The sequence below is a fragment of the Mastacembelus armatus genome, chromosome 15 (assembly GCF_900324485.2).
Source record: "Mastacembelus armatus chromosome 15, fMasArm1.2, whole genome shotgun sequence".
NCBI lineage: Eukaryota > Metazoa > Chordata > Actinopteri > Synbranchiformes > Mastacembelidae > Mastacembelus > Mastacembelus armatus.
In genome coordinates, this window is record NC_046647.1 from 19,425,493 (window position 1) to 19,449,384 (window position 23,892).

At 38.7% G+C, this 23,892-nt stretch overlaps 2 protein-coding genes across 4 annotated transcripts in view; one reads left to right on the forward strand and one right to left on the reverse strand.

The window, feature by feature from the left end:
• Positions 1-7,295, forward strand: part of slc8a1b (solute carrier family 8 member 1b) — a 117,016-nt gene extending 109,721 nt beyond the window's left edge. The window contains exon 11 of the mRNA XM_026309001.2: positions 141-7,295. Within this exon, the coding sequence (XP_026164786.1) occupies positions 141-413 (273 nt within the window). The 3' untranslated portion in view covers positions 414-7,295. The remainder of the gene's footprint in view (positions 1-140) is intronic.
• Positions 7,296-19,567: 12,272 nt separating this feature from the next.
• Positions 19,568-23,590, reverse strand: LOC113131366 (uncharacterized). 3 transcript variants are annotated; one of them, XM_026308509.1, is made up of 7 exons: positions 23,556-23,590; positions 22,985-23,222; positions 22,398-22,586; positions 22,123-22,289; positions 21,670-21,819; positions 20,822-20,994; positions 19,568-20,731 (listed from the first exon to the last, which is right to left on the reverse strand). In XM_026308509.1, exons 2-7 carry the CDS (start codon positions 23,168-23,170, stop codon positions 20,274-20,276), a joined length of 1,323 nt encoding a protein of 440 aa, XP_026164294.1. In that variant the 5' UTR covers positions 23,171-23,222; positions 23,556-23,590; the 3' UTR covers positions 19,568-20,273. The 3 variants fall into 3 exon arrangements, with proteins under 3 accessions (XP_026164294.1, XP_026164292.1, XP_026164293.1); XM_026308507.1 differs by having other exon boundaries at positions 22,123-22,292; XM_026308508.1 differs by having other exon boundaries at positions 22,123-22,292; positions 23,528-23,574.
• Between the last annotated feature and the right edge of the window lie 302 nt (positions 23,591-23,892).

A 23,892-nucleotide genomic window follows, 5' to 3' on the forward strand; every position in this document is an offset into this window, starting at 1 on the left:
TAATGCTGCATGAAGCTGCCACTGCTTGTGTTTGATTGACAAGTGGTGTGATCCATCACAGCCATCTGTCACACTTAATAAAGTCCATGTTTGTTGTTTCTTCCACTGTCATTAAATTTGATTCTGATGATGCTTGACAGGTGGCATGGTCCATCGCTGCCATCTACCACAACAGCAAGGGGGAGGAGTTTAAGGTGGACCCTGGCACACTGGCCTTCTCTGTCACACTTTTCACCATCTTTGCCTTTATCTCCGTCGCCACACTGATGTACCGACGGCGGCCAGAGATTGGTGGAGAACTGGGTGGGCCCCGGACTGCGAAGGCCCTGACCACCATGCTGTTCGTTAGCCTGTGGCTCCTCTACATCCTCTTCTCCTCACTGGAGGCTTACTGCCACATCCAGGGCTTCTAGGATGATGGGAGATGACGAAGAGAAGAGTGAGACAGAGGAACAACATGGAGGAAGAAACCAAGGGGAGGTGGATGAATGGATGGTTTTGCAAAATAAGGCTCTCTCGTTGATATATTACTCCCTCCCTTTACACAGTAGATTGAATGACAGCTGAATAGATGAATGTACAGATGAAGGATTGGAGGACGCACTAAAGCATCTAAAAACACAAGTATGCATGCATGGAAGGACGACGTCAAACCGGAGAATCATATGAGCCCAAGAAATATTTTAGAAGATGGAAAAATAACAGAAGAAGGAATACATTTTTTGTGTCAATGTATAAATTCAAACTAGTCAAGTTGTCTTAAACCTACCCATGTTTCAAATACATAAAACTATTTGCTAAAGTCTCAAACAGACATACACACAGTACTAAACACATGCAGTGTGTTACAGCTGGTTTTATCATATAGAAATCAGAATGTGTTATAACAAGATAAGGACCAAGAGGTTAAAACGACACACCATGACAGATCCTAGGATGTGTGGCTTCAACAGCAACAATCCCAGTAATCCCCTACGAGTTAGAACAGTGTTATTCCTGCATCCAGCTACAGTAACAGGCGCAAGGGAGACAGAAAAAGACAAGATGACTATGAGTTTGTACATGCATGACCAGATACTGATAAACCCAATCAGAAGAACCCGGATATATTGTTACAGCTGTTTAATGACAACAAACTGTGAGTGCTAGTGTGTGAGTGTGTGTTCCTGTGCTTGTGTGTTGTGGGAAGATGGTTAAGTACTGTGAAAAAAAAACGCCTCTTGATTTGCTGTTGCTGCGTGAGATGTAATATGCTTTCGTATTTGAGGTCTTTTTGACTCTCACTCTCCCAGTGTGTAGAAATGCTCAGTAAGACTCTTCTGTTGGAGGGCATGTTCAGTGAAGCGAAAGGTTTCGAACGTCTGGTTTAGAAATGTAAATACAATGAGCTGAACTATTTTCCTTCTGAATGTCTTGGTTACACCGTGCTCTCCTGAACAGGCCCTCTTTCTGTTGCTCTATACTGTAGATGTAAATGATTTAAGGTCTAATTTGAATCAAGAGGGGGTTAGTGTGCTTTTACCTTTAATAAGGCCATGTCTGAGAAGACAAAATGGTCACTCTACCGTTTAAAACTGTTAGAGAAACTATTATCATTGCATAAATATCTAGGTTAATCTTACGTGTGTTTGTTTTTGTTTGCTTTTAACTGTGGAATTCTGTAACCTGGTTTTCCACCAATGAGATCGCAGCCATTATGTGTCAATAAAAACATTGCAATAGGTTTTGAGAACATAGGTACCGCCCTCTGTGAAACCTCATAGGCCCTTTCTTCAATACCTATGCCACTTTCCCCTTGGTTTGCTCAACAGCTTCGGTCATTACCCCTGTGTGTCTTAAGCACCTCCCCTTGGCTGGTCAGTGGACCAATCAAAATCCTCAAGGGCTTTGTAAGAAACAACCACTAATTCCTAACCCTGACCCTTGATTTATATTTCTTCACATAGATTAGTCTTTAGGTAGCTATTTAACAATGATTTGTATTCTTTAACACCTTACACATCAACTACTCTGTTGTTAGGTCCTTGTGTCAGTGTGGCTTTGAAAAAAAAAGAAAAAAACACTAAAACAAGACCATGAAATAAAAATGATACAGCTTCATTTAGTGCAGACACAGGCAGGCCAAATATCTAGAGTTACCCAAATATTAGAAAAAAATGGCCCAGTGATCCAAAGACAAGGTTTAACCTTTCTTAGTGGGATTTTTTCCCAGTTGAATAAAAAGAGTGCTTATAAATTGCAGTGAGCCTAATACCTTCATTCCCAGGGTACCTCCAGTTTGATTATGCTTGTATACACTGACCTTCAGGTGTGTGCATTGTAAAGGTCTTAATGCAAAGGAAGTAATGAATTTATATTATTTCTTTACTGAAAGCCCATCATATATTGTGTATGATTTACTGCTTCACACTGCAGATTTCAGCAACTAGTGTTCACTCTTAACTGGGGAGCCATCACACTGATCACACATTAAGAATAGTTGGCAAGTTCTTGCTTTGTTGTACAACAGCAGACCTGTAGGGATATCTTGCATAGGGTACATTTAATCTCAGACAGCTTTTGTTTGACAAGCTCAGAGGTTTGGGAAAAACAGCATTGAACGTTGATATAATGATATATGAAAATAAAATATAGAAATCCTATTATTAACTGGGCATATGATAGAATACACATATTCCTAAAAACCTCTGGGCTCAGTATCACAAAGTGAGTTCAGCTTAACCAGACCCTCTTTGGGCTGCACTGGTGATCAGACAGGTGACTGTTCATTAACAGAATGAGAGGAGCCTGTTTAATGTGTGATCATATATTTAATCTAGATTATACATTATTTGATTGGCTATATAAAACAATTTCCATAAGGTCTCATCCAAATTCACTGCGATGAGACAAGAATCAAAACATTTCAGCATAATTATCCAGCATTAACTTTTAATTATTGAAATCTATGTGGTCAAATTGTTTATAGCGTTATGTCAAAAGTTGATGCTCATTTGCTGTGTGGCATAACTCACCAGTCTGGTCTAGTCCAATCAAAAATGAACTATTGATTACTGTGTAACTGCCTAATCCAATGCTCTCACTTTATGATACAGCTTCTACAAAACATGAGTTTCAGGACACTAGCTGTGAAGCATCACCTTAGCAACATCCAAGCTTCTCTGAAAGTCCTCGTCAAGTACTCAGCTACCTAGCAAACATATATCACTGTCATCAACACCAGAATATAAAACTTTCCGGTGAGCGCTCAAATCCACCTCATTTAGCTAGATGACAAACTGACATTATTAGATACTAACTGCCTTCCAGTCAAATACAGACAAGAAATAAATCTTGAAAATATTTCTGTATTTTTGCCCAAACCTAACACATGTAAGTGCCCGAAGAGCCCGTCCTGAAATATGTGGAGAATATAAATCTTCAAGCCTATCTAGACTGTCAGAGAGGTTTACACTTCAGACTGTTACTACTTTTACTCGTCCAGCTGAACCAGAGCTCTCCGCATACATGAAACTTTGCTGTTTATGTAGACATTATAAAAGTCCATCGTTTGATAAATGGCACTATACTGTAAGCGTCTGAATTGGCCAGAATTTTCCTGCTGATTTTGTGTTTTTTACTTGATGTATAATATAATAAGTACTATTTTAAATGCCATGTGTAAAGTAAGTAGGCTGAGCTAGCTGTAATCCATTTAAAACTTGGCAACAGTCTGGTTGCAGACAGCTCTTTTAGAGAGTACAGCTGAGCAGAGCCCTGGATTGGATGAGTTTGGCAAATCCAGTGTATCTTGAGGATACCAATTTAAATGTTCTAAATTTTGTAAAATCAGATTTACCAAATGATACAGTTGTAGTAGAGAACTGCTCTGGCAAGACTGAATGAAAGTTTCAGTAGGTGATGCTACACAGAGGACCAGCAACATGCTCTGCAAACCGAGATCAGGCCAAATGATGATAAATGCTGATAAATGCTGACTTTTGTTTGTTTGCATACACTGTAAGAACACATTTTCCTTTCCTTGACAGCTGACGTGAAGTATAAATGTTACATTAGTTGCATTTGCCAAACTCTGCACAATGTAGGGCTCCTTTTTTAGAGTAGTTGTTCTCATGTGAAGGCCTTGGAGTGGCAGTTTACCCCTGTTTTGCGAAAGGGAACTCTTTCTATGAGGAAATTAATATTTGCAGTCCGATCTGTGAAGGGTTTTCTAACCAATGGATCTTTCTAAAAATATGAAATATTCATATTTCATTACCACTCTGAAAAGAGGAAAGGGACACTTTGATGTTGTTTTAAATCTAAATTTAAATTTTAGACTCTTTTTAATTAAATTTGTATGCTCTTGTCTCTTCATTGGCATGGAGCTGAAGGTGTATACACTGTATAAAGTTATGCTAACTTGTGCAAAAACAGAAATAACATTGTGGAAAGTTTGCATCACTTTTTCAGTAACCTGAGCGGGCTATAAATGATCATTGATATTGTTCAATTATGTTGGATTTACTTAAAACGTTCCTGCTTGATTTGTCAGTGTGAGCTTCTGCAGGAGTGAAATGCTTGCAGTAATTTATTTATTGGCATCAAATTAGTTTGTTGCACAATTTTTCCAGAAGCTAACATTTTTTCAGCTATGCGAAGTTAGCTTCTTTGCTACACAGGCTTTCTCTCTCAGTGTAGTCACCTTGACTCAAAAGCCAGTCTGACATGAAGCTAAAGGCAGATCAGCAACAGCTGTTTGAAGGGTTTGGACTGATGTTGGGGAGAGAAACAGCTGTGACAAGTACGTTTGCCCGCTTTACCTGCCACGATTGTAAGTACCCAACCAGGTACATTCTCTTCTAAAGCAACTTTTCCAGACAAAGAAAAGCTAATTCACTTGAATTTAGCTTCTTGTCTTGGTATGGACTTTTGAAGTTTGAAGGGTCAAAGGTTAGCCAGGCCACCGCTGTATATATAACCCTAAGAGCAAGCAAGGAAGCAAGTAGAAAAACCAGCTGTAGACTGTAGTATAGTTTAGTTTTTATTCTTGTGTAGTGAGATTTGAAGAGGTGGGCAGGGTTTTAAATGAAGAAGAACATTACACTGGTTCTTTTTACTCATGTTTAACAGCTACTATGTTGTTTTGTTAGCAAAGTTGCTTCTGATGTAAACGACAACAGAGATTTTGTTTTTTGACTCTGATGTACACAATAATAATGTTGTACCTGTAAAAAAAAATGCAATGGTGTTGAATCAGTTGTGAACCATTAGCAATGTTGCTTCTAACGTAAAGGTGATGATGCAGTTTCGCTGCCTCGTTCTTAACTGACCGTCAGACAGACTGAGAAATAAATAAATGCAACACCAAACAGACAGACAAAGGAATGAAAGAAAGGACAAAGAGCCCTGCTGGTAGACGCTGAGCGACGTCATGAGACGTTGTCACAGTGACTAATGTACTGTTGGAAAAAAACATTGCCAGAGCTATTCTCTACATTTAAAGCAACTACAACACAATGTAAAAGGATGATGATTAAGAGAGGAAGGAGGAGAAGGAAGTCGGGGAGGAAGAAGGTGAAAACAAAAAGAAAAAAAAAGATGAAGTTACAGCCATACATTGATTTCTGGGTCAGCGGGATTGAAATGGACTTCTCCTGCCCAGCATGTGTATTGTTATGGTGTCTATCTGTCCCTCTGTGTCTCTTCCCCCTCCTTCTCTGTCTTTCTTTCTCAGTCTTTCTGCTGCCAAAGTAACCAAAAGCGGCAGCAAACCTTTTGTTCTGTCTTTTCTTCCCAAATCCCTTTTTACCCTCTGTCTCCCTATGCCATGTTTTCCATACTTTGGAATGTCAATGTGCTACTTGTTGACACTGTGCATGAATGATAACATGTCTGTATATAGTTATAGAGAATTGTATCCCATTCCCCTGGTGTTGATAAAAATGGTTTGAATGTTGTACAGATTCAGGTTTTCTGTTTATTCTGCTCAGTTACAATTTGAACATACATAGAGCTAACGACAGTATGTTTTTAATTTAAATGAAGGAAACATCATCTTTTGTTTTGAAGTAATTTGCACATTACTGATGAATTAATTAGGTGTGTTATTTGTTAAAAAGGCAATATCTGCCGTTATTGAATGAGAGATGAGATCTTAAAGGAGTTATATATCTTAAATAATGTACACAGGAGTTGCATGGGTTATTTGTACAAAAACAGACACTGCTTGCTACTTCTAATACCGTGGCTGTATTCTCTGACAGAGGGTGAGGAATATTATATGTACATCTAAAGGTTATTTTGTCATTAAATAATAGTAATATTGTGTATATACTGTACAGTGTTATAAGTGAGGTGGACTATATGGCCATCACACTAACCATAGAGTTAATTCTACATATTTATTTAAAGGAAACACTCACTACACTCAAAAATGACATATATTGCCTTTTTGGAGAAATTGTAGTTTGCATAAAGCTTGTTTGTCTATCTCTGCATCACTTTTTCTTCTCATTCATCTTCTTTCTTTTTCTCTGGCTGGTTTATTTTATTATTCCTTCCGACAGTCTCCCTGTGCTCTTTTATTTTTCTATTGAAGAGGGCGTTTCAGACGGGCTTTTGTCCGTCTCTTTACTGTTTGATTCTGACTCAGACTGTCACTTTCTCTGTTTGTATCTCAGTCTGACAAATGTCTGGCTGCTTATCCCACTGAACAGCATCTTTAGACCTGTTTGTACTCTCCTATATTCTACCAGTCCTCTTACATGTATATTCATCTGTAGCTACGTACAGTACACCTGCCTCTGTCCCCATCTCTCAACATATTACATGTTTGTATGTGAGTCACAGTCAGAACCACTATTCCCTTTATATTGGTCTCTGCCACCTTTCTTTCCTTAATCCTCCTTTTTTCCACTTATTTTTTTCCATTTTTATAATTCTGTTTCTCTCCATCCATCCTTGCTCTCTTTCTCTGTACTTTTCGCTCTCATGGTGTAGTCAGAAATTTTGTCAAGGTTAATTTAATGTCTTTAAAATTGAACAATGACCACAAAACTAACAATGTTGGTAATGACAATATATGTATATATATATGTATATGTATATATATATAGATATATATATATCTTTTTTTTGCCACTGTCCTGTGTGTGTGCTTGCATTGTTAATTTTATTTAGTTTTTATTAATTTTTGTTGATCACCGACTTATAGGAGGAAAGTTGTTGTAGGTGTGTTGCCACTAACTATGACTGCTCTCCATGGTTCATGGTACTTCTGACAAAACCAATAAAATCAAGTTTGGGATACCCTGTTTCAGAGAGCTTGTGAGTCCACTGCCTTTCTAGTGTGTGTGTGTGTGTGTGTGTGTGTACACTCTTGTTTTTCTATTCCAGTGGGGACCAACACCTGACATATTACCGGTGAGAACCGGTTTTCCCCATGGGGACCAAATCTCGGTCCTAACAGGCACAAGCATTGCAATCAATAGAAAACAGCCTCCTGATATGCCTATTGCAATTTTTTTTTAAAGAAAATTGGACCCCAGAGGGCTCCGGACATTTGTGTTTCGCAGAGTGCCCTTAGTGGTCATGAATAGTATTACAAGTGTGTGAATTTGCACTGATGGGGCCCATTTTCCTGACCAAGTGTAAAAGTGTGCATATGAGAAAACTTTATATTTAATGAAAATTATTATAGTTTGTGCACTTTATATGAAAAACCACTTCATGATATGAAATTATTTTGCATAAAATCAGCAAGGGGACCCATGTAATCACTATTATTTCATTTTAAAGCAGATTAAAACCACATTTTAAAATTATAAATAAAATATATATATATATATATATTTTTTTTTTTTTTTTTTTTATGTGTGTATATATATATATATATAAAAATTTCCCGTCTCACCCCTATGGGTGGTGTGTGTCTTCCTCAATCTAGGGTCCTCTACCAGAGGCCTGGGAGTTTGAGGGTTTTTCGCAGTATCTTAGCTGTTCCTAGCACTGCGCTCTTCTGGACTGAGATCTTTGATGTTGTTCCTGGGATCTGTTGGAGCCACTCTCCCAGTTTGGGTGCCGATTACCACGGGGACCACTGTTGCCTTCACCTTCCACATCCTTTCTAGCTCTTCTTTAAGCCCTTGGTATTTCTCCAGCTTCTCGTGTTCCTTCTTTCTGATGTTGCTGTCACTTGGGATCGCTACATCTACCACTACGGCTTTCTTCTGTTGTTTGTCCACCACTACTATGTCCGGTTGGTTAGCCATCACCTGTTTGTCGGTCTGTATCTGGAAGTCCCACAGGATCTTAGCTCGGTCAGTCTCCCTCACCTTTGGAGGCGTGTCCCATTTTGACCTTGGGACCTCCAGCCCATACTCAGCACAGATGTTCCTGTACACTATGCCGGCCACTTGGTTATGGCGTATATATATATGTATATATATATATATATATAAGGGATGTATGGATATAATTGTTAAATTAACCTAAAGCAACAATTAGTATTTAAAATTACATGATAATTATATAATGATAAATAATATTTTTATGAAAATTGCTCAATCTCCCAGCCAAGTTACTCCCATACCTAGGGAATATGTGGGTGGCCGGAGGCTGAAGTGGAACAGCTGCGGCTTATGTAGTGTGCTGACTGTGCCCACAGGTTAGGACTGACTTATGTATGGACTACATTCAAAATGATGAATTATTTTGGCATTGTTATAGCTGTGATACAACTTTTAATATACAGCACAAGCATAGACCCATATCATGTATAATTTTCCTATGTCCTATGTCCCCTCCACTCCCCCCAGTGTCAAAACACCAGACCAGCTGCTGTTGCCTGACCAAGTATTTTTTGCCTCGGAAGAAAATCAAAACCTGGAGCAGAGTGAGACAGAGGAGTAGGTGGAAAATGCTGAGGAGCAGAGAAGATACTGCCGGCACAGGTTGTAACAGTGACAGTTCTTTGAAAGCCACAGATGGATGCACAGTACAGTGCACTGCAGTATATAGCATGTATGTATTTATAGCATGTCTGGTACAATTTATGCATGAAAAATTCTAAGAAGAAAAATTTGTCAAAAAAAGGATCCTTTTCAGTCTTATGATTTGCTATCCAGTGTAGAATATTAAGAGGTGCGCAGCAGTTAGAAGAAAATGAATGCATTTCAATATGCTGTGGATGTATTGTGTAGGTGAAATATGATGAGCTGCTGCAGTGATGCCAGTAAGCAACAGATAAACTCAGCCATAAAGCTGTTCAGACATCCAACAGCCCCTTTGCGAGTATCCAGACCTGTCGACGTCTGTCCATCTCAGCTGCTCTATCCAATCTGACAGTGGTTCTGAAAGATGGCCAGAAGTATTTTTCAGAGTCCAGTCGTATTTTATTAGATGAGACTTATTTTTCATAGACCAGTTGTATTTTTCTCAGACCAGTCGTATTTTATTGGACCAGATGTATTTTTCAAAGTCTAGTTGTATTTTTCATACACCAATCATATTTTATTGGATGAGATGTATTTTTCTGAGACCATTCCTATTTTATTGGATCAGATGTATTTTTCTGATACCAGTCGTGTTTTCTTGAACCAGTTGTATTTTATTGGATCAGTTGTATTTTATTGGATCAGTCGTATTTTATTGGACCAGTCATATATTTCAGAGTCCAGACGTATTTTTCTGAGACCAGTTGTATTTTATTGAACCAGTCGTATTTTTCTGAGAACAGTCATATTTTTCAGAGCGTAGATGTATTTTTCAGAGTCCAGTCGCATTTTTTAGATACCACATATATTTTTCAGGACAAGATGTATTTTGCAGAGACTAGATGTATTTTTCTTGACCAGACGTATTTTTCACTACCAGATGTATTTTCCTTGACCTGATGTATTTTTCAGTCATAAGAATTTATCAGAGACAAGTTGTATTTTTGTTGGCTAGTCGTACTTTTCAGGACCAGATGGATTTTTCAGAGACCAGATGTATTTTCCTTGACCTGATGTATTTTTCAGTCATCATAAGTATTTATCAGAGACAAGTTGTATTTTTGTTGGCTAGTCGTACTTTTCAGGACCTGATGTATTTTTCAGAGATCAGAAAAGTAAGTCAATTCTATGATGAAGCTTGAGGTTATATTCCATTTCTCAGGGGCGTGTGCGTAATTACCTGGCTCACCTCACATTATTTCCATATGAATAGTGCGCTCAGTGCAAAATGGGATCACATTAGCTATAATGAGGTGAGACAGGAGAAACTGTACTGCTCCTTACTTTCATATGGATTACATAAAAAGAGATTATTTGCTTTCAACTTGAATTGTTTCATTTAAAAGGAGACATTTTAAGCTTTCTATGCATATATTTCTCATGTCTTTGAGGCAAGTATTTGCTGAGATTCAGGTTGTTTTACTTACATGTCTGTGAAGAGAGGTGACAGAGAGAGAAGACAGAAAGCCCTGTCTGCCTTCTTTATTTTATAAAAGCATTGCGTTTTGTTATGTGTGTATACAAATAAAATATTCAATGATTGCTAACGGATTTAAATTGGTTTAATTTTGTTTTTTTTCCTGTGTTTTCTTAGAAACCTCAAAGAGGAGGAGCTGGTCCCATGAAGAAGTTCAAGGCTGTAGAAAAGACTGGCTGTCCTTAGTCTGGCAAAGTAGCAGGAAAGTCACACTGTGTTGCCTGTATCAAGGCTTCTTCAGTGGCACTGAGAAACAGAACTTGGAAAGCCATTAAGTTATATATTAAAAATCGCATCACTGCTGTTCGCCGTGAAAGTGCAAGGAGGAAATGAACATGCGCTTAATTATATATTATACATATTGTGCTTTGCACTTTTCATTTGTTTGAAGCCTCATTGTTAAAATGTTAAAGGCATTTGGCATTTTTTTCAGTGTTCGGAAGCTGAAAGAATGTGGACAAAATTCTGATTTTATTTTATTACAAACATACAAATGTTTATACAAATGTCATGAGAAATGTGGTCCAGAACACATACATACATACTGTGGGAATGCAGACACACTCTGTGACTAGTATTGCAGTATAGTGTAATCCTATATGTTTAGACACGTGACAGGGTCACCGCTCTTCACTATGTCTTTACTTTGAGGGAAGGTAAAGGGAATAACAACTCCGTATATGGTAATGGTCCGAATTCCTTTTGTGGAAAAGTACTGCCATGTAGGGCGGTGACCAAGTTACAAGGTATATACATTCTATAGATTTCGCCTAGAGCTCAGATCTCTCCGTGTGTCCCATGAGGGTTGATCTCCAGAGCGCTCTGTATAGTTTGAATAAAACCTATAATCAGCTGAACCACCCCAGCCGCCTCTGTGTACTTCCTCATCAACGGACCTGGGTAAAACGTGAGTATTCAACAATACATAACATGGCTGGTCCCCTGCAGGGGCCAAAAGTCAAGTATGGTGCCCATGGGGCAGCAGAAGTCAGGTTAAAATTTTATGGTGAGTATTTCCATTTTTTAAGGCATTTTCATCATTACATCCCATCTATAATGAAAAGCTTTAATATGAAAGTAGAGTTAATATGCAAATGTTAATTAGCATTTAGTGAACGTAAATGAGAACTTTTTTTTCTGATCTCGCTCTCTCCAGCTATCTGTTACTCAGCTTCCCATGCAAACATGCATCCATTATGTTTTCCATGTTCAGACTGTCGATGATGAAAATGGCATTTGTCTGAATGGCTGACATCTCATTAACTGTCATCTGCATTGTTCTGTCATTGTGTCAGAGATGTAAGCGATGGCTGCGTCAGTGTTGATTAATTCCGTTTGTTTTCCCGTCATCCTATGAAAAAATAATGAAATTGCACTGCATTTGCTACTGCTTTTGCCTTTAACTCATATGTTCGCCAATCTTTCTTTGTCAGAAAATTAAGAAGAGATAAATTATTAATTTGTGTTAAAAGAAAAGCTCATTGTGACCTACTAAAGGGCTGAACATTACAGAGAATTAAACATTTGACTAATGGGCTAATTAAATCTGCTGAATTGTAGCAGATTTAAATAAATTGAAGAGTAAAATGAAGTTCGCTGCTTTAGTTCTGAGCACCTTTTGCATCATGTAGCTTATTTTACTGTATTTTTGCAACCTTATTCTCAACATTCTCCAGTAGTTTATGTTGTGCATGAGTACAGCAGATAACATATTTTACTTTGTGCTCAAGTGTAGTCAGTTTAACACAAGGAGCAGCTGATTTGGAGAAATTTGTTGAGAATTGTTGGGACTAATTATTTTGACATGTTACAGAAAAAAAGGTTTTTAAAGGTAAATTAATTGAGCAATAGCTAATTTAATTCACTGTCAGCTATTTCATCCATGCCTCACAATCAGTAGCTCAGCTGTGTGGCTACCTGCTTACTAGTAAAATCCAGTGATATTCATGTGAACAGCATAGTCATTAAACAGGACACTTCTCACTTACTTTATTAAGCTGGTATGCTTGTGGGGCATTAGTTCTCCAGCAGGATCCTCATTCTGATCCAGAATCTCAACTCCAAATGTTACAAAAGGGTCACTCCTCTATGCAAAGCTCAAATTGGCTAAAATTGGTGTTATTGCAGATGGAATGAAAGAGAAATAACTTCATCAACCGTTTCAAGTCTAACACAGTTGAGGATGAATGTTGATAAAATCTGGAAAGGTTTTAAAGAAAATGCAAATGGTGTGCATATGGAAGGAAAGTTGCACAGATGGTCAGTAAAAACACACGTCTGACTTATAGATGAGCTGTGTTTGGTTCTTCTTCTCCTCCTGTGCTCTTACAATGATGGATTGTGCTCATTCTCTGGGTGCAGAGTGATGGATTCTTCCCATTTCTATTAAATCCTCTTCATGCTTTGAGAAGTTTTGTGTTGTTTATTTTAAACAGCTTTGTTTAGTACAGGGGTGAGCCTGCTTGTTCCCAGCTATTCCTGTCCTACCCACTGCTGAACACACCTGATCCAGGTGATCAGCAGTGGGTAGGACAGGAATAGCAGCATTTGTGCAATAGAAATGCAAGACTTTGGTGAGATTTTTTGATGATGTTTATTGCTCGCAGAAGATGTATGTCTGAGTAAGGCAGAAAAAGAGACACTTTGTTTTATGTTGTTGTCTCTTGTTTCCAGGTATTAGCCTTGACTCTTTTTATTACCTGCTCACTGTTCTGTCTGTCCAGATTCTTGTTGTGCTGTCAGATTGGATTTCAAGACAGGCACTTGACTGGATGACTTCTGTTTGCGGGTTAGAATGCTGGGAAATTAGTGTGCATTTTTGTGTGTGCAAGGTTGCTCCTGAATGCTGAATAAAGCCTAAACTGTCAGAGAGCCTGCGTCGGTTGTCAAACTATATGCAGCCAGTTAGTAAGAGACAACAGAACCAGCCTTGCTTTTCCTTCCACTATTCACTGCTCTTTGTTTTAGCTGTCACTCCTCAGCCCAAGCCCATATATTAAACTAAAGTTCAGTGAGAAGACATCTAAAGATATGACACAAGGGCACAAGTCATTTTATTAAAAATAATATTTTGCATGTATTGTACATGCTGTTGTAGAAATAATATAATATTATTTAATATAGTTTGTTTAACCTAAAACATCCTAGTATTTAAGTGGCATGTGAAATGTCTAAATTTAAAACAGCTGCAAAAAAACTGAACTGTCTTCACCTCTGGTTTCACTGAGACATTTCACACATTTCAAAGGTTTTGTAACAATAACACTGTCAGAATGACAAGTTATACCTCCCCTGGGACTTGTTAACCATTTGTCACTTCTTGACAGTGTTTCTGATTCTCGTTGTGGTTACAAAAGAGGTCATACTGAAGGAAAAACTGCTATTTTTGTTTGTTATTTTGATTGTTTTTACTATTGTTTTTACTTACTTATTTTCATACTGTTTGTGCATCTCTTATGGAGTATTAGCTTCTTGTACTGGGCTAATGTCATCATTATTATTAGGGATCTGTGTTTGATGTCTCTACTTAAGTTCCAACAAAGCTCTACCTAACTTCCAAGAGCAGAGGCAGAATAACCACAAAACCTGTGTGGGTGTGCTTGGCCTTTAAATAAATACAGCAATTTTATTAATTTGCTAATTTACCTGGAGTTAGATGAGCAGATGAACATCAGTTTCAATAAGCTAAGAGATGGTATGTGACTGAAAATATATAGTGATGGAAAGTGATTCTCTGTGTTAGCATTTTTTATTTTATTTATCTTCATTCATGTCTGGTTATGTTTTGGATCTAAGCTAATTTTGGATATGATGCCTAATCTAAAGTATAGGTTAAACCAAAATTGCTTCCACTACCTAGACATTAATTTGGCCTGCATACCACCCTTCATATATTTTTTATTCTTCATTTCTGTGACTGTCAGAGTCAGATATTATTATTCTGTATGGAAGGTTGAGGATGGCAGCTTGGCCAGCCTTAGAATAACAATAACGCTCAGAATTGTGCACAGACTTTTTATAAAAACATACTGTAAAATAGCCAGAAGAGAACTGCTTCAAATGTGTTTGATTTGTGGTGGAGGAAAAGTTCTGATCACCAAAACTGGGCAAAATTTGAATTCCTTAGATAGCATTAAATATAAAACAAAAATGTAGACAGGCTGGATGTAGATGGAATAAAATCAATGTGTACAAACTTATAACTAAAAAAGAGTCTATCGAGACCATGACGTGCCTCTGTAGAGGCTCTGCAGGGGGAGGATTATATCTGGAAGTGTAACTAGAGGAATTAAATTATACTTAGTGAAATATCCTATGTGCATTTATCCCTATCAGTATGTATCTGCCCAGGTAATGTGTGCTGTGGCATTGGGCTGTGATCTTGGTTCCAGCTCATCTGCTTCCCATCTTATGTAAATTACCAGCCAATGTAAAAGCTGGCTCTCTGAATTCACTGATTACCAGACTCATTAAAAAAACTTGCCTCTTTTGGCTTTTGTCTGCTCAGTGATTCTGAGTTTGCTTTTTGCCCTTTGGATGGATCTTTGTTTTCTTTGGATCTCTGGTCAGTAACCAGTCCCTAGTTTTCTACCTGTTTAGTCTTAGTCCTTCCTGAGATTTGAACATATATTTGTCTTTAACTTAATTTTGCCCTTTCGCCCGTGTTGCCCCTGAGACCACAGATTAGTTTGTTCACTATTCTAGCTTGTTGTCTGTGTTTCACTCCTGTTTGTCTGTCGCTGACCTGCCATTACATTCACAGATGTTTCATATCAGTTGCATTGTAGTCTGTATCTTAGCTGGCCACCATAACTCCCACTATCCTTACCTGTATATATGTTTTGTGTCCCTGTGTTAACCAATACATTTACCTGTGTTTCCGTGAGGCAGTTGTCCATACCTTTTCCAATATCATTCATCGCCTGTATTTCTGTTTAGCCACTCTGACAACATGCTTTAGTTTTAGTAAATAAAATCAAAACAACAGCCTTGCCCCCTTCTCACGCCTTCCTTTCCTCATATTACAATTGGGGCAACCACTAGATGTTGGCTAATTACAATTGGAGCTATTGGTCAGAATAACACTGGCACATACAACACTCTCCTTCTCAGACAGACTCATAAAATATTCAGTAAAAGCATAGCAGAGCAGTATGAGGCACCAGTACTTTTGCATTTTGTGTGCTTTTACCTCTGCAAAGTATGAGTTGGCTGAGTGGCTTGATTGACAGGATAAAGTAGCAGCATAAAGGACTTTCACATATTGTGTGTGGGTGTTTTTAGCCACATTACAGCAGGTGTTTCACACATGAACAGATGGAAATTAAATGTCAGACAAATACCAATGCATGAACCTTTCCCCAGCTCCATTGTGCGTTGTGTTCTCTGCCTCAGATGGCTAGTGTAAAATAAAGTGTATTTGCAGATTCTTTAAGCCCACTGTGGTTTAAGTGTGGGAATGTATTCAGCTACAATACGTGTTATAGTTATCGATAAATATTTAATATATAAGTATACATTTTATTTTATGAAACCGTCTGTAAAAGGCAGAAAAAGTTCAAGTATTGGGATCATTTCAAACTTCAAAACGATGACAACACGTTGTAATGTGTGTATTGTAAAGTAGAACTGCTGAACCACAACAGCACTTTGTCAGTGCTTCAACCAATTTTAAGGTAACAGTAGTTTACACAATAGTGTTACTGTTTAAAAATGCAAACGTCAATTTTATCCGATTACTCGAGTAATCGCTGAAATATTCGGTAGAATACTCGACTCCAAAAATGATTGATAGGTGCTGCCCTGTTTTCAAGACATGTTGGATGACGTCAAGAAAACAATGTGATTCCTGCAGGTTTCACAACACATTTACAAATCTTTCCAAAGGTTTAAGTGTCCATGGACATTCCCTGCTCGTGGCTGACAACAGTTTGAGAAATAAATTGTTCCCTGTGATTGATGATCTATTAAAAGCAAGTTCCAAGTCAGTGAAAATTAATTTTTCCATAGTGGAATGAATTGATTCAAAAGGCTGCCTGGAAGGTAGGAAACCAGTCTAACAGCCTATATATGTGCAAAACCACTGGCCTGGTGCTTTACCACTTAAATCTCTGTCAGCCCTTGAAGCTGCACTAGTCAATATTTTTTTAAAATGATGATGGATCAAATGAACGTGTGTTATGTGAAATATGATCCTCATAGTGACAGTGATTCAAAACCTTGCAGAACCTCTAATGTCTACAGAGCCACATGGGTAAATTGGCATGTTCGCCATAGCAACTTTATAAAATGTAAATATTTCAGTGTGTTTTCAGCTCACTCGTTTATCTAAATGTGGCCAGAACAATCTGTCACTGGAGTCTTAAAAGTCCTGAGAATATATTTTGTCAGTCAGCTTATTTTCTGTCAAACGGTTTTGGTAATTTCCTGGGAGATCTTCTTACACTTTCTCCCTCCTTTAAAGTGCATCTGTCCTTCATCTCCCTATTCTTTCCTTCTCCTGCCCCCCCTTCACTCATCCCTCTCTTTGCTTGTCTTTATCTCTGCGTCGTCACCTCTTTGCTTCTCTTCCTTACAACCTCCATTGTTCTTAAAATTTGGCTCTTTCTTTTCTCACTTGCTTGTCTTCCACCATGTCTCTTGGCAGAAGTTGATGACCAAATCCTCCTCTCTCTGACTTGCACACTCCTACACAACCACACACAAACACACAGCCCAGCGTACACACATACCGACCCAGACAGACATGCACTACTCGAGCACACTCTCGACAGTAGGTTACTCTGTGTCAGCAACTGTTCTCTGCTGAAAGGCTGTGGGTGGCGTGATGATGTCGAGTTACTGTGGCGATATTCTGTTGCCTTGGCAACGCTTCACGACAACCAACCATGGCATACAAGCAGAGACACATGCCCAGAAACACATACGCACCTATTCTTGGCTCTAGACTGCACCTGTACTATCACATAAAGACCATCAGGTAGAGTTATGCTTTAATACTTATTAAAGATATTACAATTACAAAATAACAAACAGCTCCATCATATTTCAGACAGCTTACAACTTCTACTGGTTTTATTTTAGATCAGGGAGTGAACTTTTGACCTATTTTCGTACGTGCTCCACCAGACCACAGAGAGGCAGACAACAGAAAGCAAGACAAAAAGAGACAACATTATACAGAACAATCTAAGCCCTTAAACTTGACGTATTTAATCTTCAAGGAATTAATTGTACAATCAGCTATGAAGAAAACGTTTTCCCTTTTCAAGAAATCAGTGAACAGTAACTCCAGGAACAGCAAGTTGAAAAGAAACTAGCAATAGAAAGAACTGTTGGAGATGTAGATAGGAATAAAAAGCAAAGCCAATACAAGGAAAATAAATTTTAAAAACTGCAGGAGAAAAATTACCAGCAGCAGAGAGAATGAGTTGCTATGCAAATTATTGCAATTTTACATGAGCCGCTGTATGATGGATATGACTTACATAAACCGTAAACACTTTCATTAGCGTTTGTGTACAAAGCAAGTCTGATTTGTATTTCACTGAATAATACAGCCACACTAATCTGTTAGTCAGTGAGAGACATGAAAGGAGAGATGGAAAAAGAGAATAAAAGAGTAATAACACCAATCAGAGGGCATTAGCAGAGCAGTGCCCAGTAATTGAAGCTAGGAAGTGTGACTCATCAACCACTTGTACAGTCTCCCTCTTTCTTTCTGCTCTGCCATCTCTATTATCTCATAACACACTCCATCATAAGTAACTCACGCACCTTCCTTTAATGAATGCGCACGACACACTCTAATCAGACTCCCATTTTTATTTCACACAGACGCACAATATTTTTGCAGGTTTGTCGTCTTCTTATCTTTTTATGTTTCTCTTTGTGTGATTTAGACATATAGACACACATGCAGTTGCACCAACTCTTCAACTAGTTCTCACACACTCGCACCAACACAGCCACACACAGAAATCCACACACACTCTTTTCCTCCCAGCCTGACATTCACACAGTGCAGCCAGATACAGCACATAAGAGCTCCTTCCTGTGCTGCTCGCCCACCTGCTGCATCACGCACCATAATACTGAGAGAGAAAGCATCTTTTCAACCTTTCTGAGTGAGAAACACTTTGCAAAAATGCCATTTCTCCTGAGGTCACTCAAAATGTCCCAAATGCCCCTTCATTGAACATGCATTTCCTTTCACACAGAGAAAAAAATGTCTTGTGAGGGCGGTGGACAAATTGTTGTGCTTCTGACCTTTCGGCATGCGCTTGGTACCACAAGAAAGTCAGCCATGTGATTTGAGTCCATTTTTTTACTGACTGAATTACTTTAATGGTGCCAACTGTGGAAAAAATAGTCCTGTAAGCTCATTATGTTACTGTTTATTACACAGATGCCTCCAAAGACAATCAACTGGCACATAATATTAATATAAATACTTCTAGTCGGATTCAAGTTGAGGTTTACATTTATAAGTTACAATGATGCTTAAATGGACCTAAAAAATAATATGTATTATGGTAGAAATGGACTTCAGAGCTTTGACAACATATTAATTCATATCCAATACAGCCTTGTCTAACTATGGATAAAGTGAATTTCTCCGGTGTAAATTTATTTGCTTTGCACATATTTATCTTTGTCACAGGCTGTGCTGAGTGCAGACTTGTACATTTCTGTCTCTACAGGAATTAACACTTTCAGTATCCATATTCAAGGCAAGGCAGAAGTGATGCTAACATGCAAACAAGGGACCATGTCTGCCAGATACTGTCAGTGCACTTTGACCAATCAATATTATATTATTATCAATATTATTAGGCTATATGTAAAGGCTGCTTTTTCGATTCATTGTAAACACCTAAATAAGACCCTAGATCCTGGAATTGATTTCCCACTGTCCAATAACTTTTACCAATTTAACAACAATGAAAGTACCAAATGATTGTTGTTGTTCTTCTGATATTTAATGTTTATTTGTTAAGGGAAAGCATATAATAAACAATCTCCTAGCAATCTGTATGATGCTGTGTTGGATAAATTGTCTTTCTAAATCAGTTCTTCTCAGATGAACTCAACAATAAATGAAACATAGAGAGAGTGCAGTCAGAAGTCTCCTTTAATGATAACAAGTGCACCCAGGTTCAGTCAACACAGGAGAGCAAGGAGAATGAACAACTCTCTGTTACTTACAACAATATTTTAGAACAATGTGGGAACCGCATAGCAGGTACAACAGCAACCATGCACCAAATAAGGTGTGATTTAGTATACAATCATAAATAAATCAACAGTTCTCTGTGCATTCTCTGGGAAATCCTCCCAGGGCCAAACATTATGCTAGGACCAATCATCATCTAAGTTTCAGAGGTGCCACAAATGCTTTAAGAGAATAACTTCATACAACTACATAAATACAGAGAAAAAGTGTCCAGGTACAAACACATATTTTAGTACCAAGGTATTTAGGTTATTAGGAAGCAAAACACACCTTATAAATTTATTGAAATTGACTGAATTAAGATTATCAACTAAGATCATATGTGTTAGTAAAGTGCTAAAATGCTCAGGTATGTTAGAAAACAACAAACCACAATTTTATATTTGGTCACAGCTGATGTCACTGTTTTGCAAAGTACTTCAGATAAATCAATAAAACTGCAATTCTGCTTCTATCCAGCCATCTGGTTTAAGCTCTGAATAAATGACAAACAAAGCTAAAGTCTTTCATTTCTCTGACTTTAGCTTGTTTCTCTTCACTAAAAGACCAACATCTTGTGTAAACAGCTGCTGTCCCGTTGTTGCTTTTATGCACTTGTTGCATTGTGAAGACTGTGATTGCCACTTTCGTCCGACTGCGTCTCTACAATACTCAGTTTCAAACTTTCATCTCTTGGACCACATTCCTCTGTCTCTTCTTCTCTTCCTCTCTTTTCAGTCTGTTTAGCACCTATACCCCTGTCTGCTCTTTGTTCTCCAACTGTTCCCTCTGCCTGGTCGTTAAGGTCCATGGTATCATTTTGTTCTATCTCAGTTCTCATCTGTGTCTTGTTTGTGCACCATGGTTCTGTTGTTAATGTTCTCATTTTATCACTAGCCTCTTTAAAGCAGTTCTCCAGTTCTGCCACTGGCCCCTTATCAGAGAACAGGTGATCCATGTATGCCTGGGCGTACTGATCTGAGGTTATCAGTTCCAGGTTAATGGAGGTGCTCTCAGTTGAAGAGGCATCATCAGAACCAGAAGCTTCTTCTCTCCATCTTCTCCCTGTTAAGTGCAGCTTAGTTCAGCTAAATGTAGTTTGGTTGAGGCTGTCATACTGTCGGTAGTTTCGTTATTTACTTCAAGAAAGTCTACCTGTCTTTGCCTCCAACGTGGGTCGAGGTATGGTCACACTCTTTCCTGTTTCTCTGTCTGTCACAGTCAGTCCTGTCATGGCTCCCTCCTCTGGCACCTCATGGGAGGGATCGTGGGATTTTAACCCCCCTCCTCGACATTTCACAACATGCACTGTATTAGATTTATAATGCCTAGAATGGAGAGATTGGGGTGATATCTTAGCAGGAAGAATGAAAAAAAAAACAATTTCAGTCGTCTTTTTAGCACTTTTTTTTTTTAACTTTATGGCTTTAATGAATTTCCCATTTTACTCACATGCTGGTGATTGTGTCACAATTGCTGCTATTCTCTGTCAGGCTTTGTATTTGAACAAGTCAGAGTCTAAGCCGAAAGTTTAGAGCTGGACTTTTCTGACAGCTGGTGAAGTTTTGTTGTTTTTTTATTCTTTTGTTGTTGTTTCTGTCAAAGGTGGAACAGACTGGGGTGCTTGTCTCAAAGCAGACAGCCAGGCCCTGTGTGGCTGTGGTTTCCACTGTCAGTATGCTTTATTAGGCTCGTGCAACTGAAATGCTGTGTGTTTGCTCTCTGACAACATAGTTTTCCTTTCACATCCACCTACAGTACAAACTCCAACTCCTCCAAGCACAACCAGTAAAACCAGTAGACTGTCTGAACTTGGATTGACTCAGGCAACTTAATATGTTCCTGCTCAAATGTTTTACTTGAAAAATAATAATTAGTTATGACAACTGAAAGCATAACATGCAGCCCTCTGGAGCATCATATAGACATGTTTGCTGTTAAGCTGCCATAGTTTTAAGACTCTACTAAGGTCGACTGGTAGATTGACGCACTTATTGTACTACCTGTAAGCAGGGATGATCTGAGTGAGGTCTTCCTTGTATTGCTCCAGTGCTGCCCTTGCAGCCAGAGGTTCAACCTGACCATCAAGAACAGCAAGGTAAATTAACATCTGGGTGTGAAACGCTGCTCCACTGGCCCAGTGTCTCAGAGACCTGGAGGGACAGAAAACCAAAATAACCTCATGACCACTGCTTTTACCCCAGTACAGCATTTGACTGTATACTTCTCCTTTCACTTCCATGCACCTAGTTCTGCCCTGATATTATTCCTGTATTCTAGTATTATAATCTGCTCTACTGTATTCTATTTTACTGTCCTCTACTCTGTATTATATTTTATTTACTCACTGCTGTGTGGCATTTTGCCCTGTGCAACAATTCTTCCACTCCCTGCATGCTGCTCTACTGAATATCCTCGCCCACTTCACTGTGCTCACAAGTACAGTCCACTCTCACCTGGAGTCGCAGTCTCCCCCCAGCAGACTGATCTTCAGCTGGGTGAGGATGAGACTGAGCTGGGCCTCAAGTCTGACACAGTCCTGGATCAGCCTGTCTTTCTGACTCAAGTTGATCCTACAGCGCTTCAGGTATTCCTCCATCACCTCTTGGAGCTCCCAGACTCTCTGCTGGAAGTAGAAAGTCGAGCATCAGAATTGTAGTATAGAAATCGTTTGCAATAACTTGAATTTGTGGATTAATAACTGCCCTAAACCTTCTTTCAGAGGCTTTACCTGGCATGATGATGACCCTGCTGACTTTCCTTTCACTCCTGATGACTGTTTTGTATAAGCCATGTCCACCACAATAGTTATTACTAATCCCACCAGGCTGGCTAGACGTGGCTCATCTGAGAAGGCTGTCAGTCGGCCAATCAGATCCCTCAGGTAGGTGGGAGCCCTAGTCCTGATGTCTCTCTGCAGCTGAGTGAGGTGAAATGAACAGAAATATTCACAGGACCAATTGCTGTTTCTTACCATGTGACTTAATAAAATCAAACTAGATTGCTGTCCTTTGTTTTGAAAAATAACAGTGAACAGCATTTTGTTGTAATCATATCGCCTCTTCTTTCAAATCCCTAACTGGAGCACATTTCTAAGCCCGAGTGGTGCTTCATGTCTCAAGGCAACATCTGTCTTTCCCCTCCTGTGCGTTTCCATCTGCACTTCATGACTGAATGGAAATTTAGGTGAAATCAATGAGCAGTTCACCCTCTCGATCTATTTCCAAAAGAACAGGTCTATGTCTCCTCAAAGTTTTAATCATATGCAGCATCACTGTTACTCATACACTGTCACACTTTCTTTTAAATCTCATAAACCTGTTGCAGTTGTTCCTGGAGGCTGGCCCGGGACTCAAAGCTCTCATTGTGATTGGCTAGGAGGAGAGGGTGGACGACGCTGAGGTCAGGTACGGCACCACCTTCCAACATGGTATTGTAGAGGAGAGAACCAATTGCATCCTTCATTTGAGAAAGCTCTTCTTCTGATGACAACAGCTGACCCATGATGATACTTGTATTCTTGTATGTGTAGTGACAAATCAGCAATAATTTATGACTGCATCGTATGAGGGAAAGAAAAGAGAGAAAATACACAACTTCAGGTAATACAGTACAAAAACAAACTTACAGCAATGAACAGTGAACCACATATTGAGATGATGCTATTGGAGTAATTAGGAGCAGAGATTAAAAACATCACATAGTATACTAGATTTTACACATGTCAATATATTTAAAGTCTACACAACTGACACATTGAAAATATATGATTGTTTATATCAACAGGATGTTACGTTTTCCAAATAATTCCAAAACAGCTCCTTATTGTTTCACATTAGTCACATCTAATGTCTTTCTTACTTCAGTGAGTTATGTTTTGGTCACCTACTTCTTTTGTCCCTTCTTCCTCCTCTAGCCCCCGCCTGCTGCAGTAAAGATTAACCAAGACAACACAGCAGAAAATTGAAACTCAGCTGTAAACCTAGACCTCCCCCTAGCTGTACCAAGCAGGAAGTGCAACCAGTGTAAACTTGGAAGGGTTTTTCATGTCCTCAAAGCCAAACGGCCCGGCCTGTTATGTCCGAGTAATCTCCATCTGGGAAGGTTTTTGTTGCCTGGATAATTGAAACCTCTGAGAGCAGTTATTTTGCACTCTTTCTTGTGCTGCTATCATTAAGTGAATGGATAACAGTGAAATTAAACTAATCCTCCTTGTGCTGGGGGAC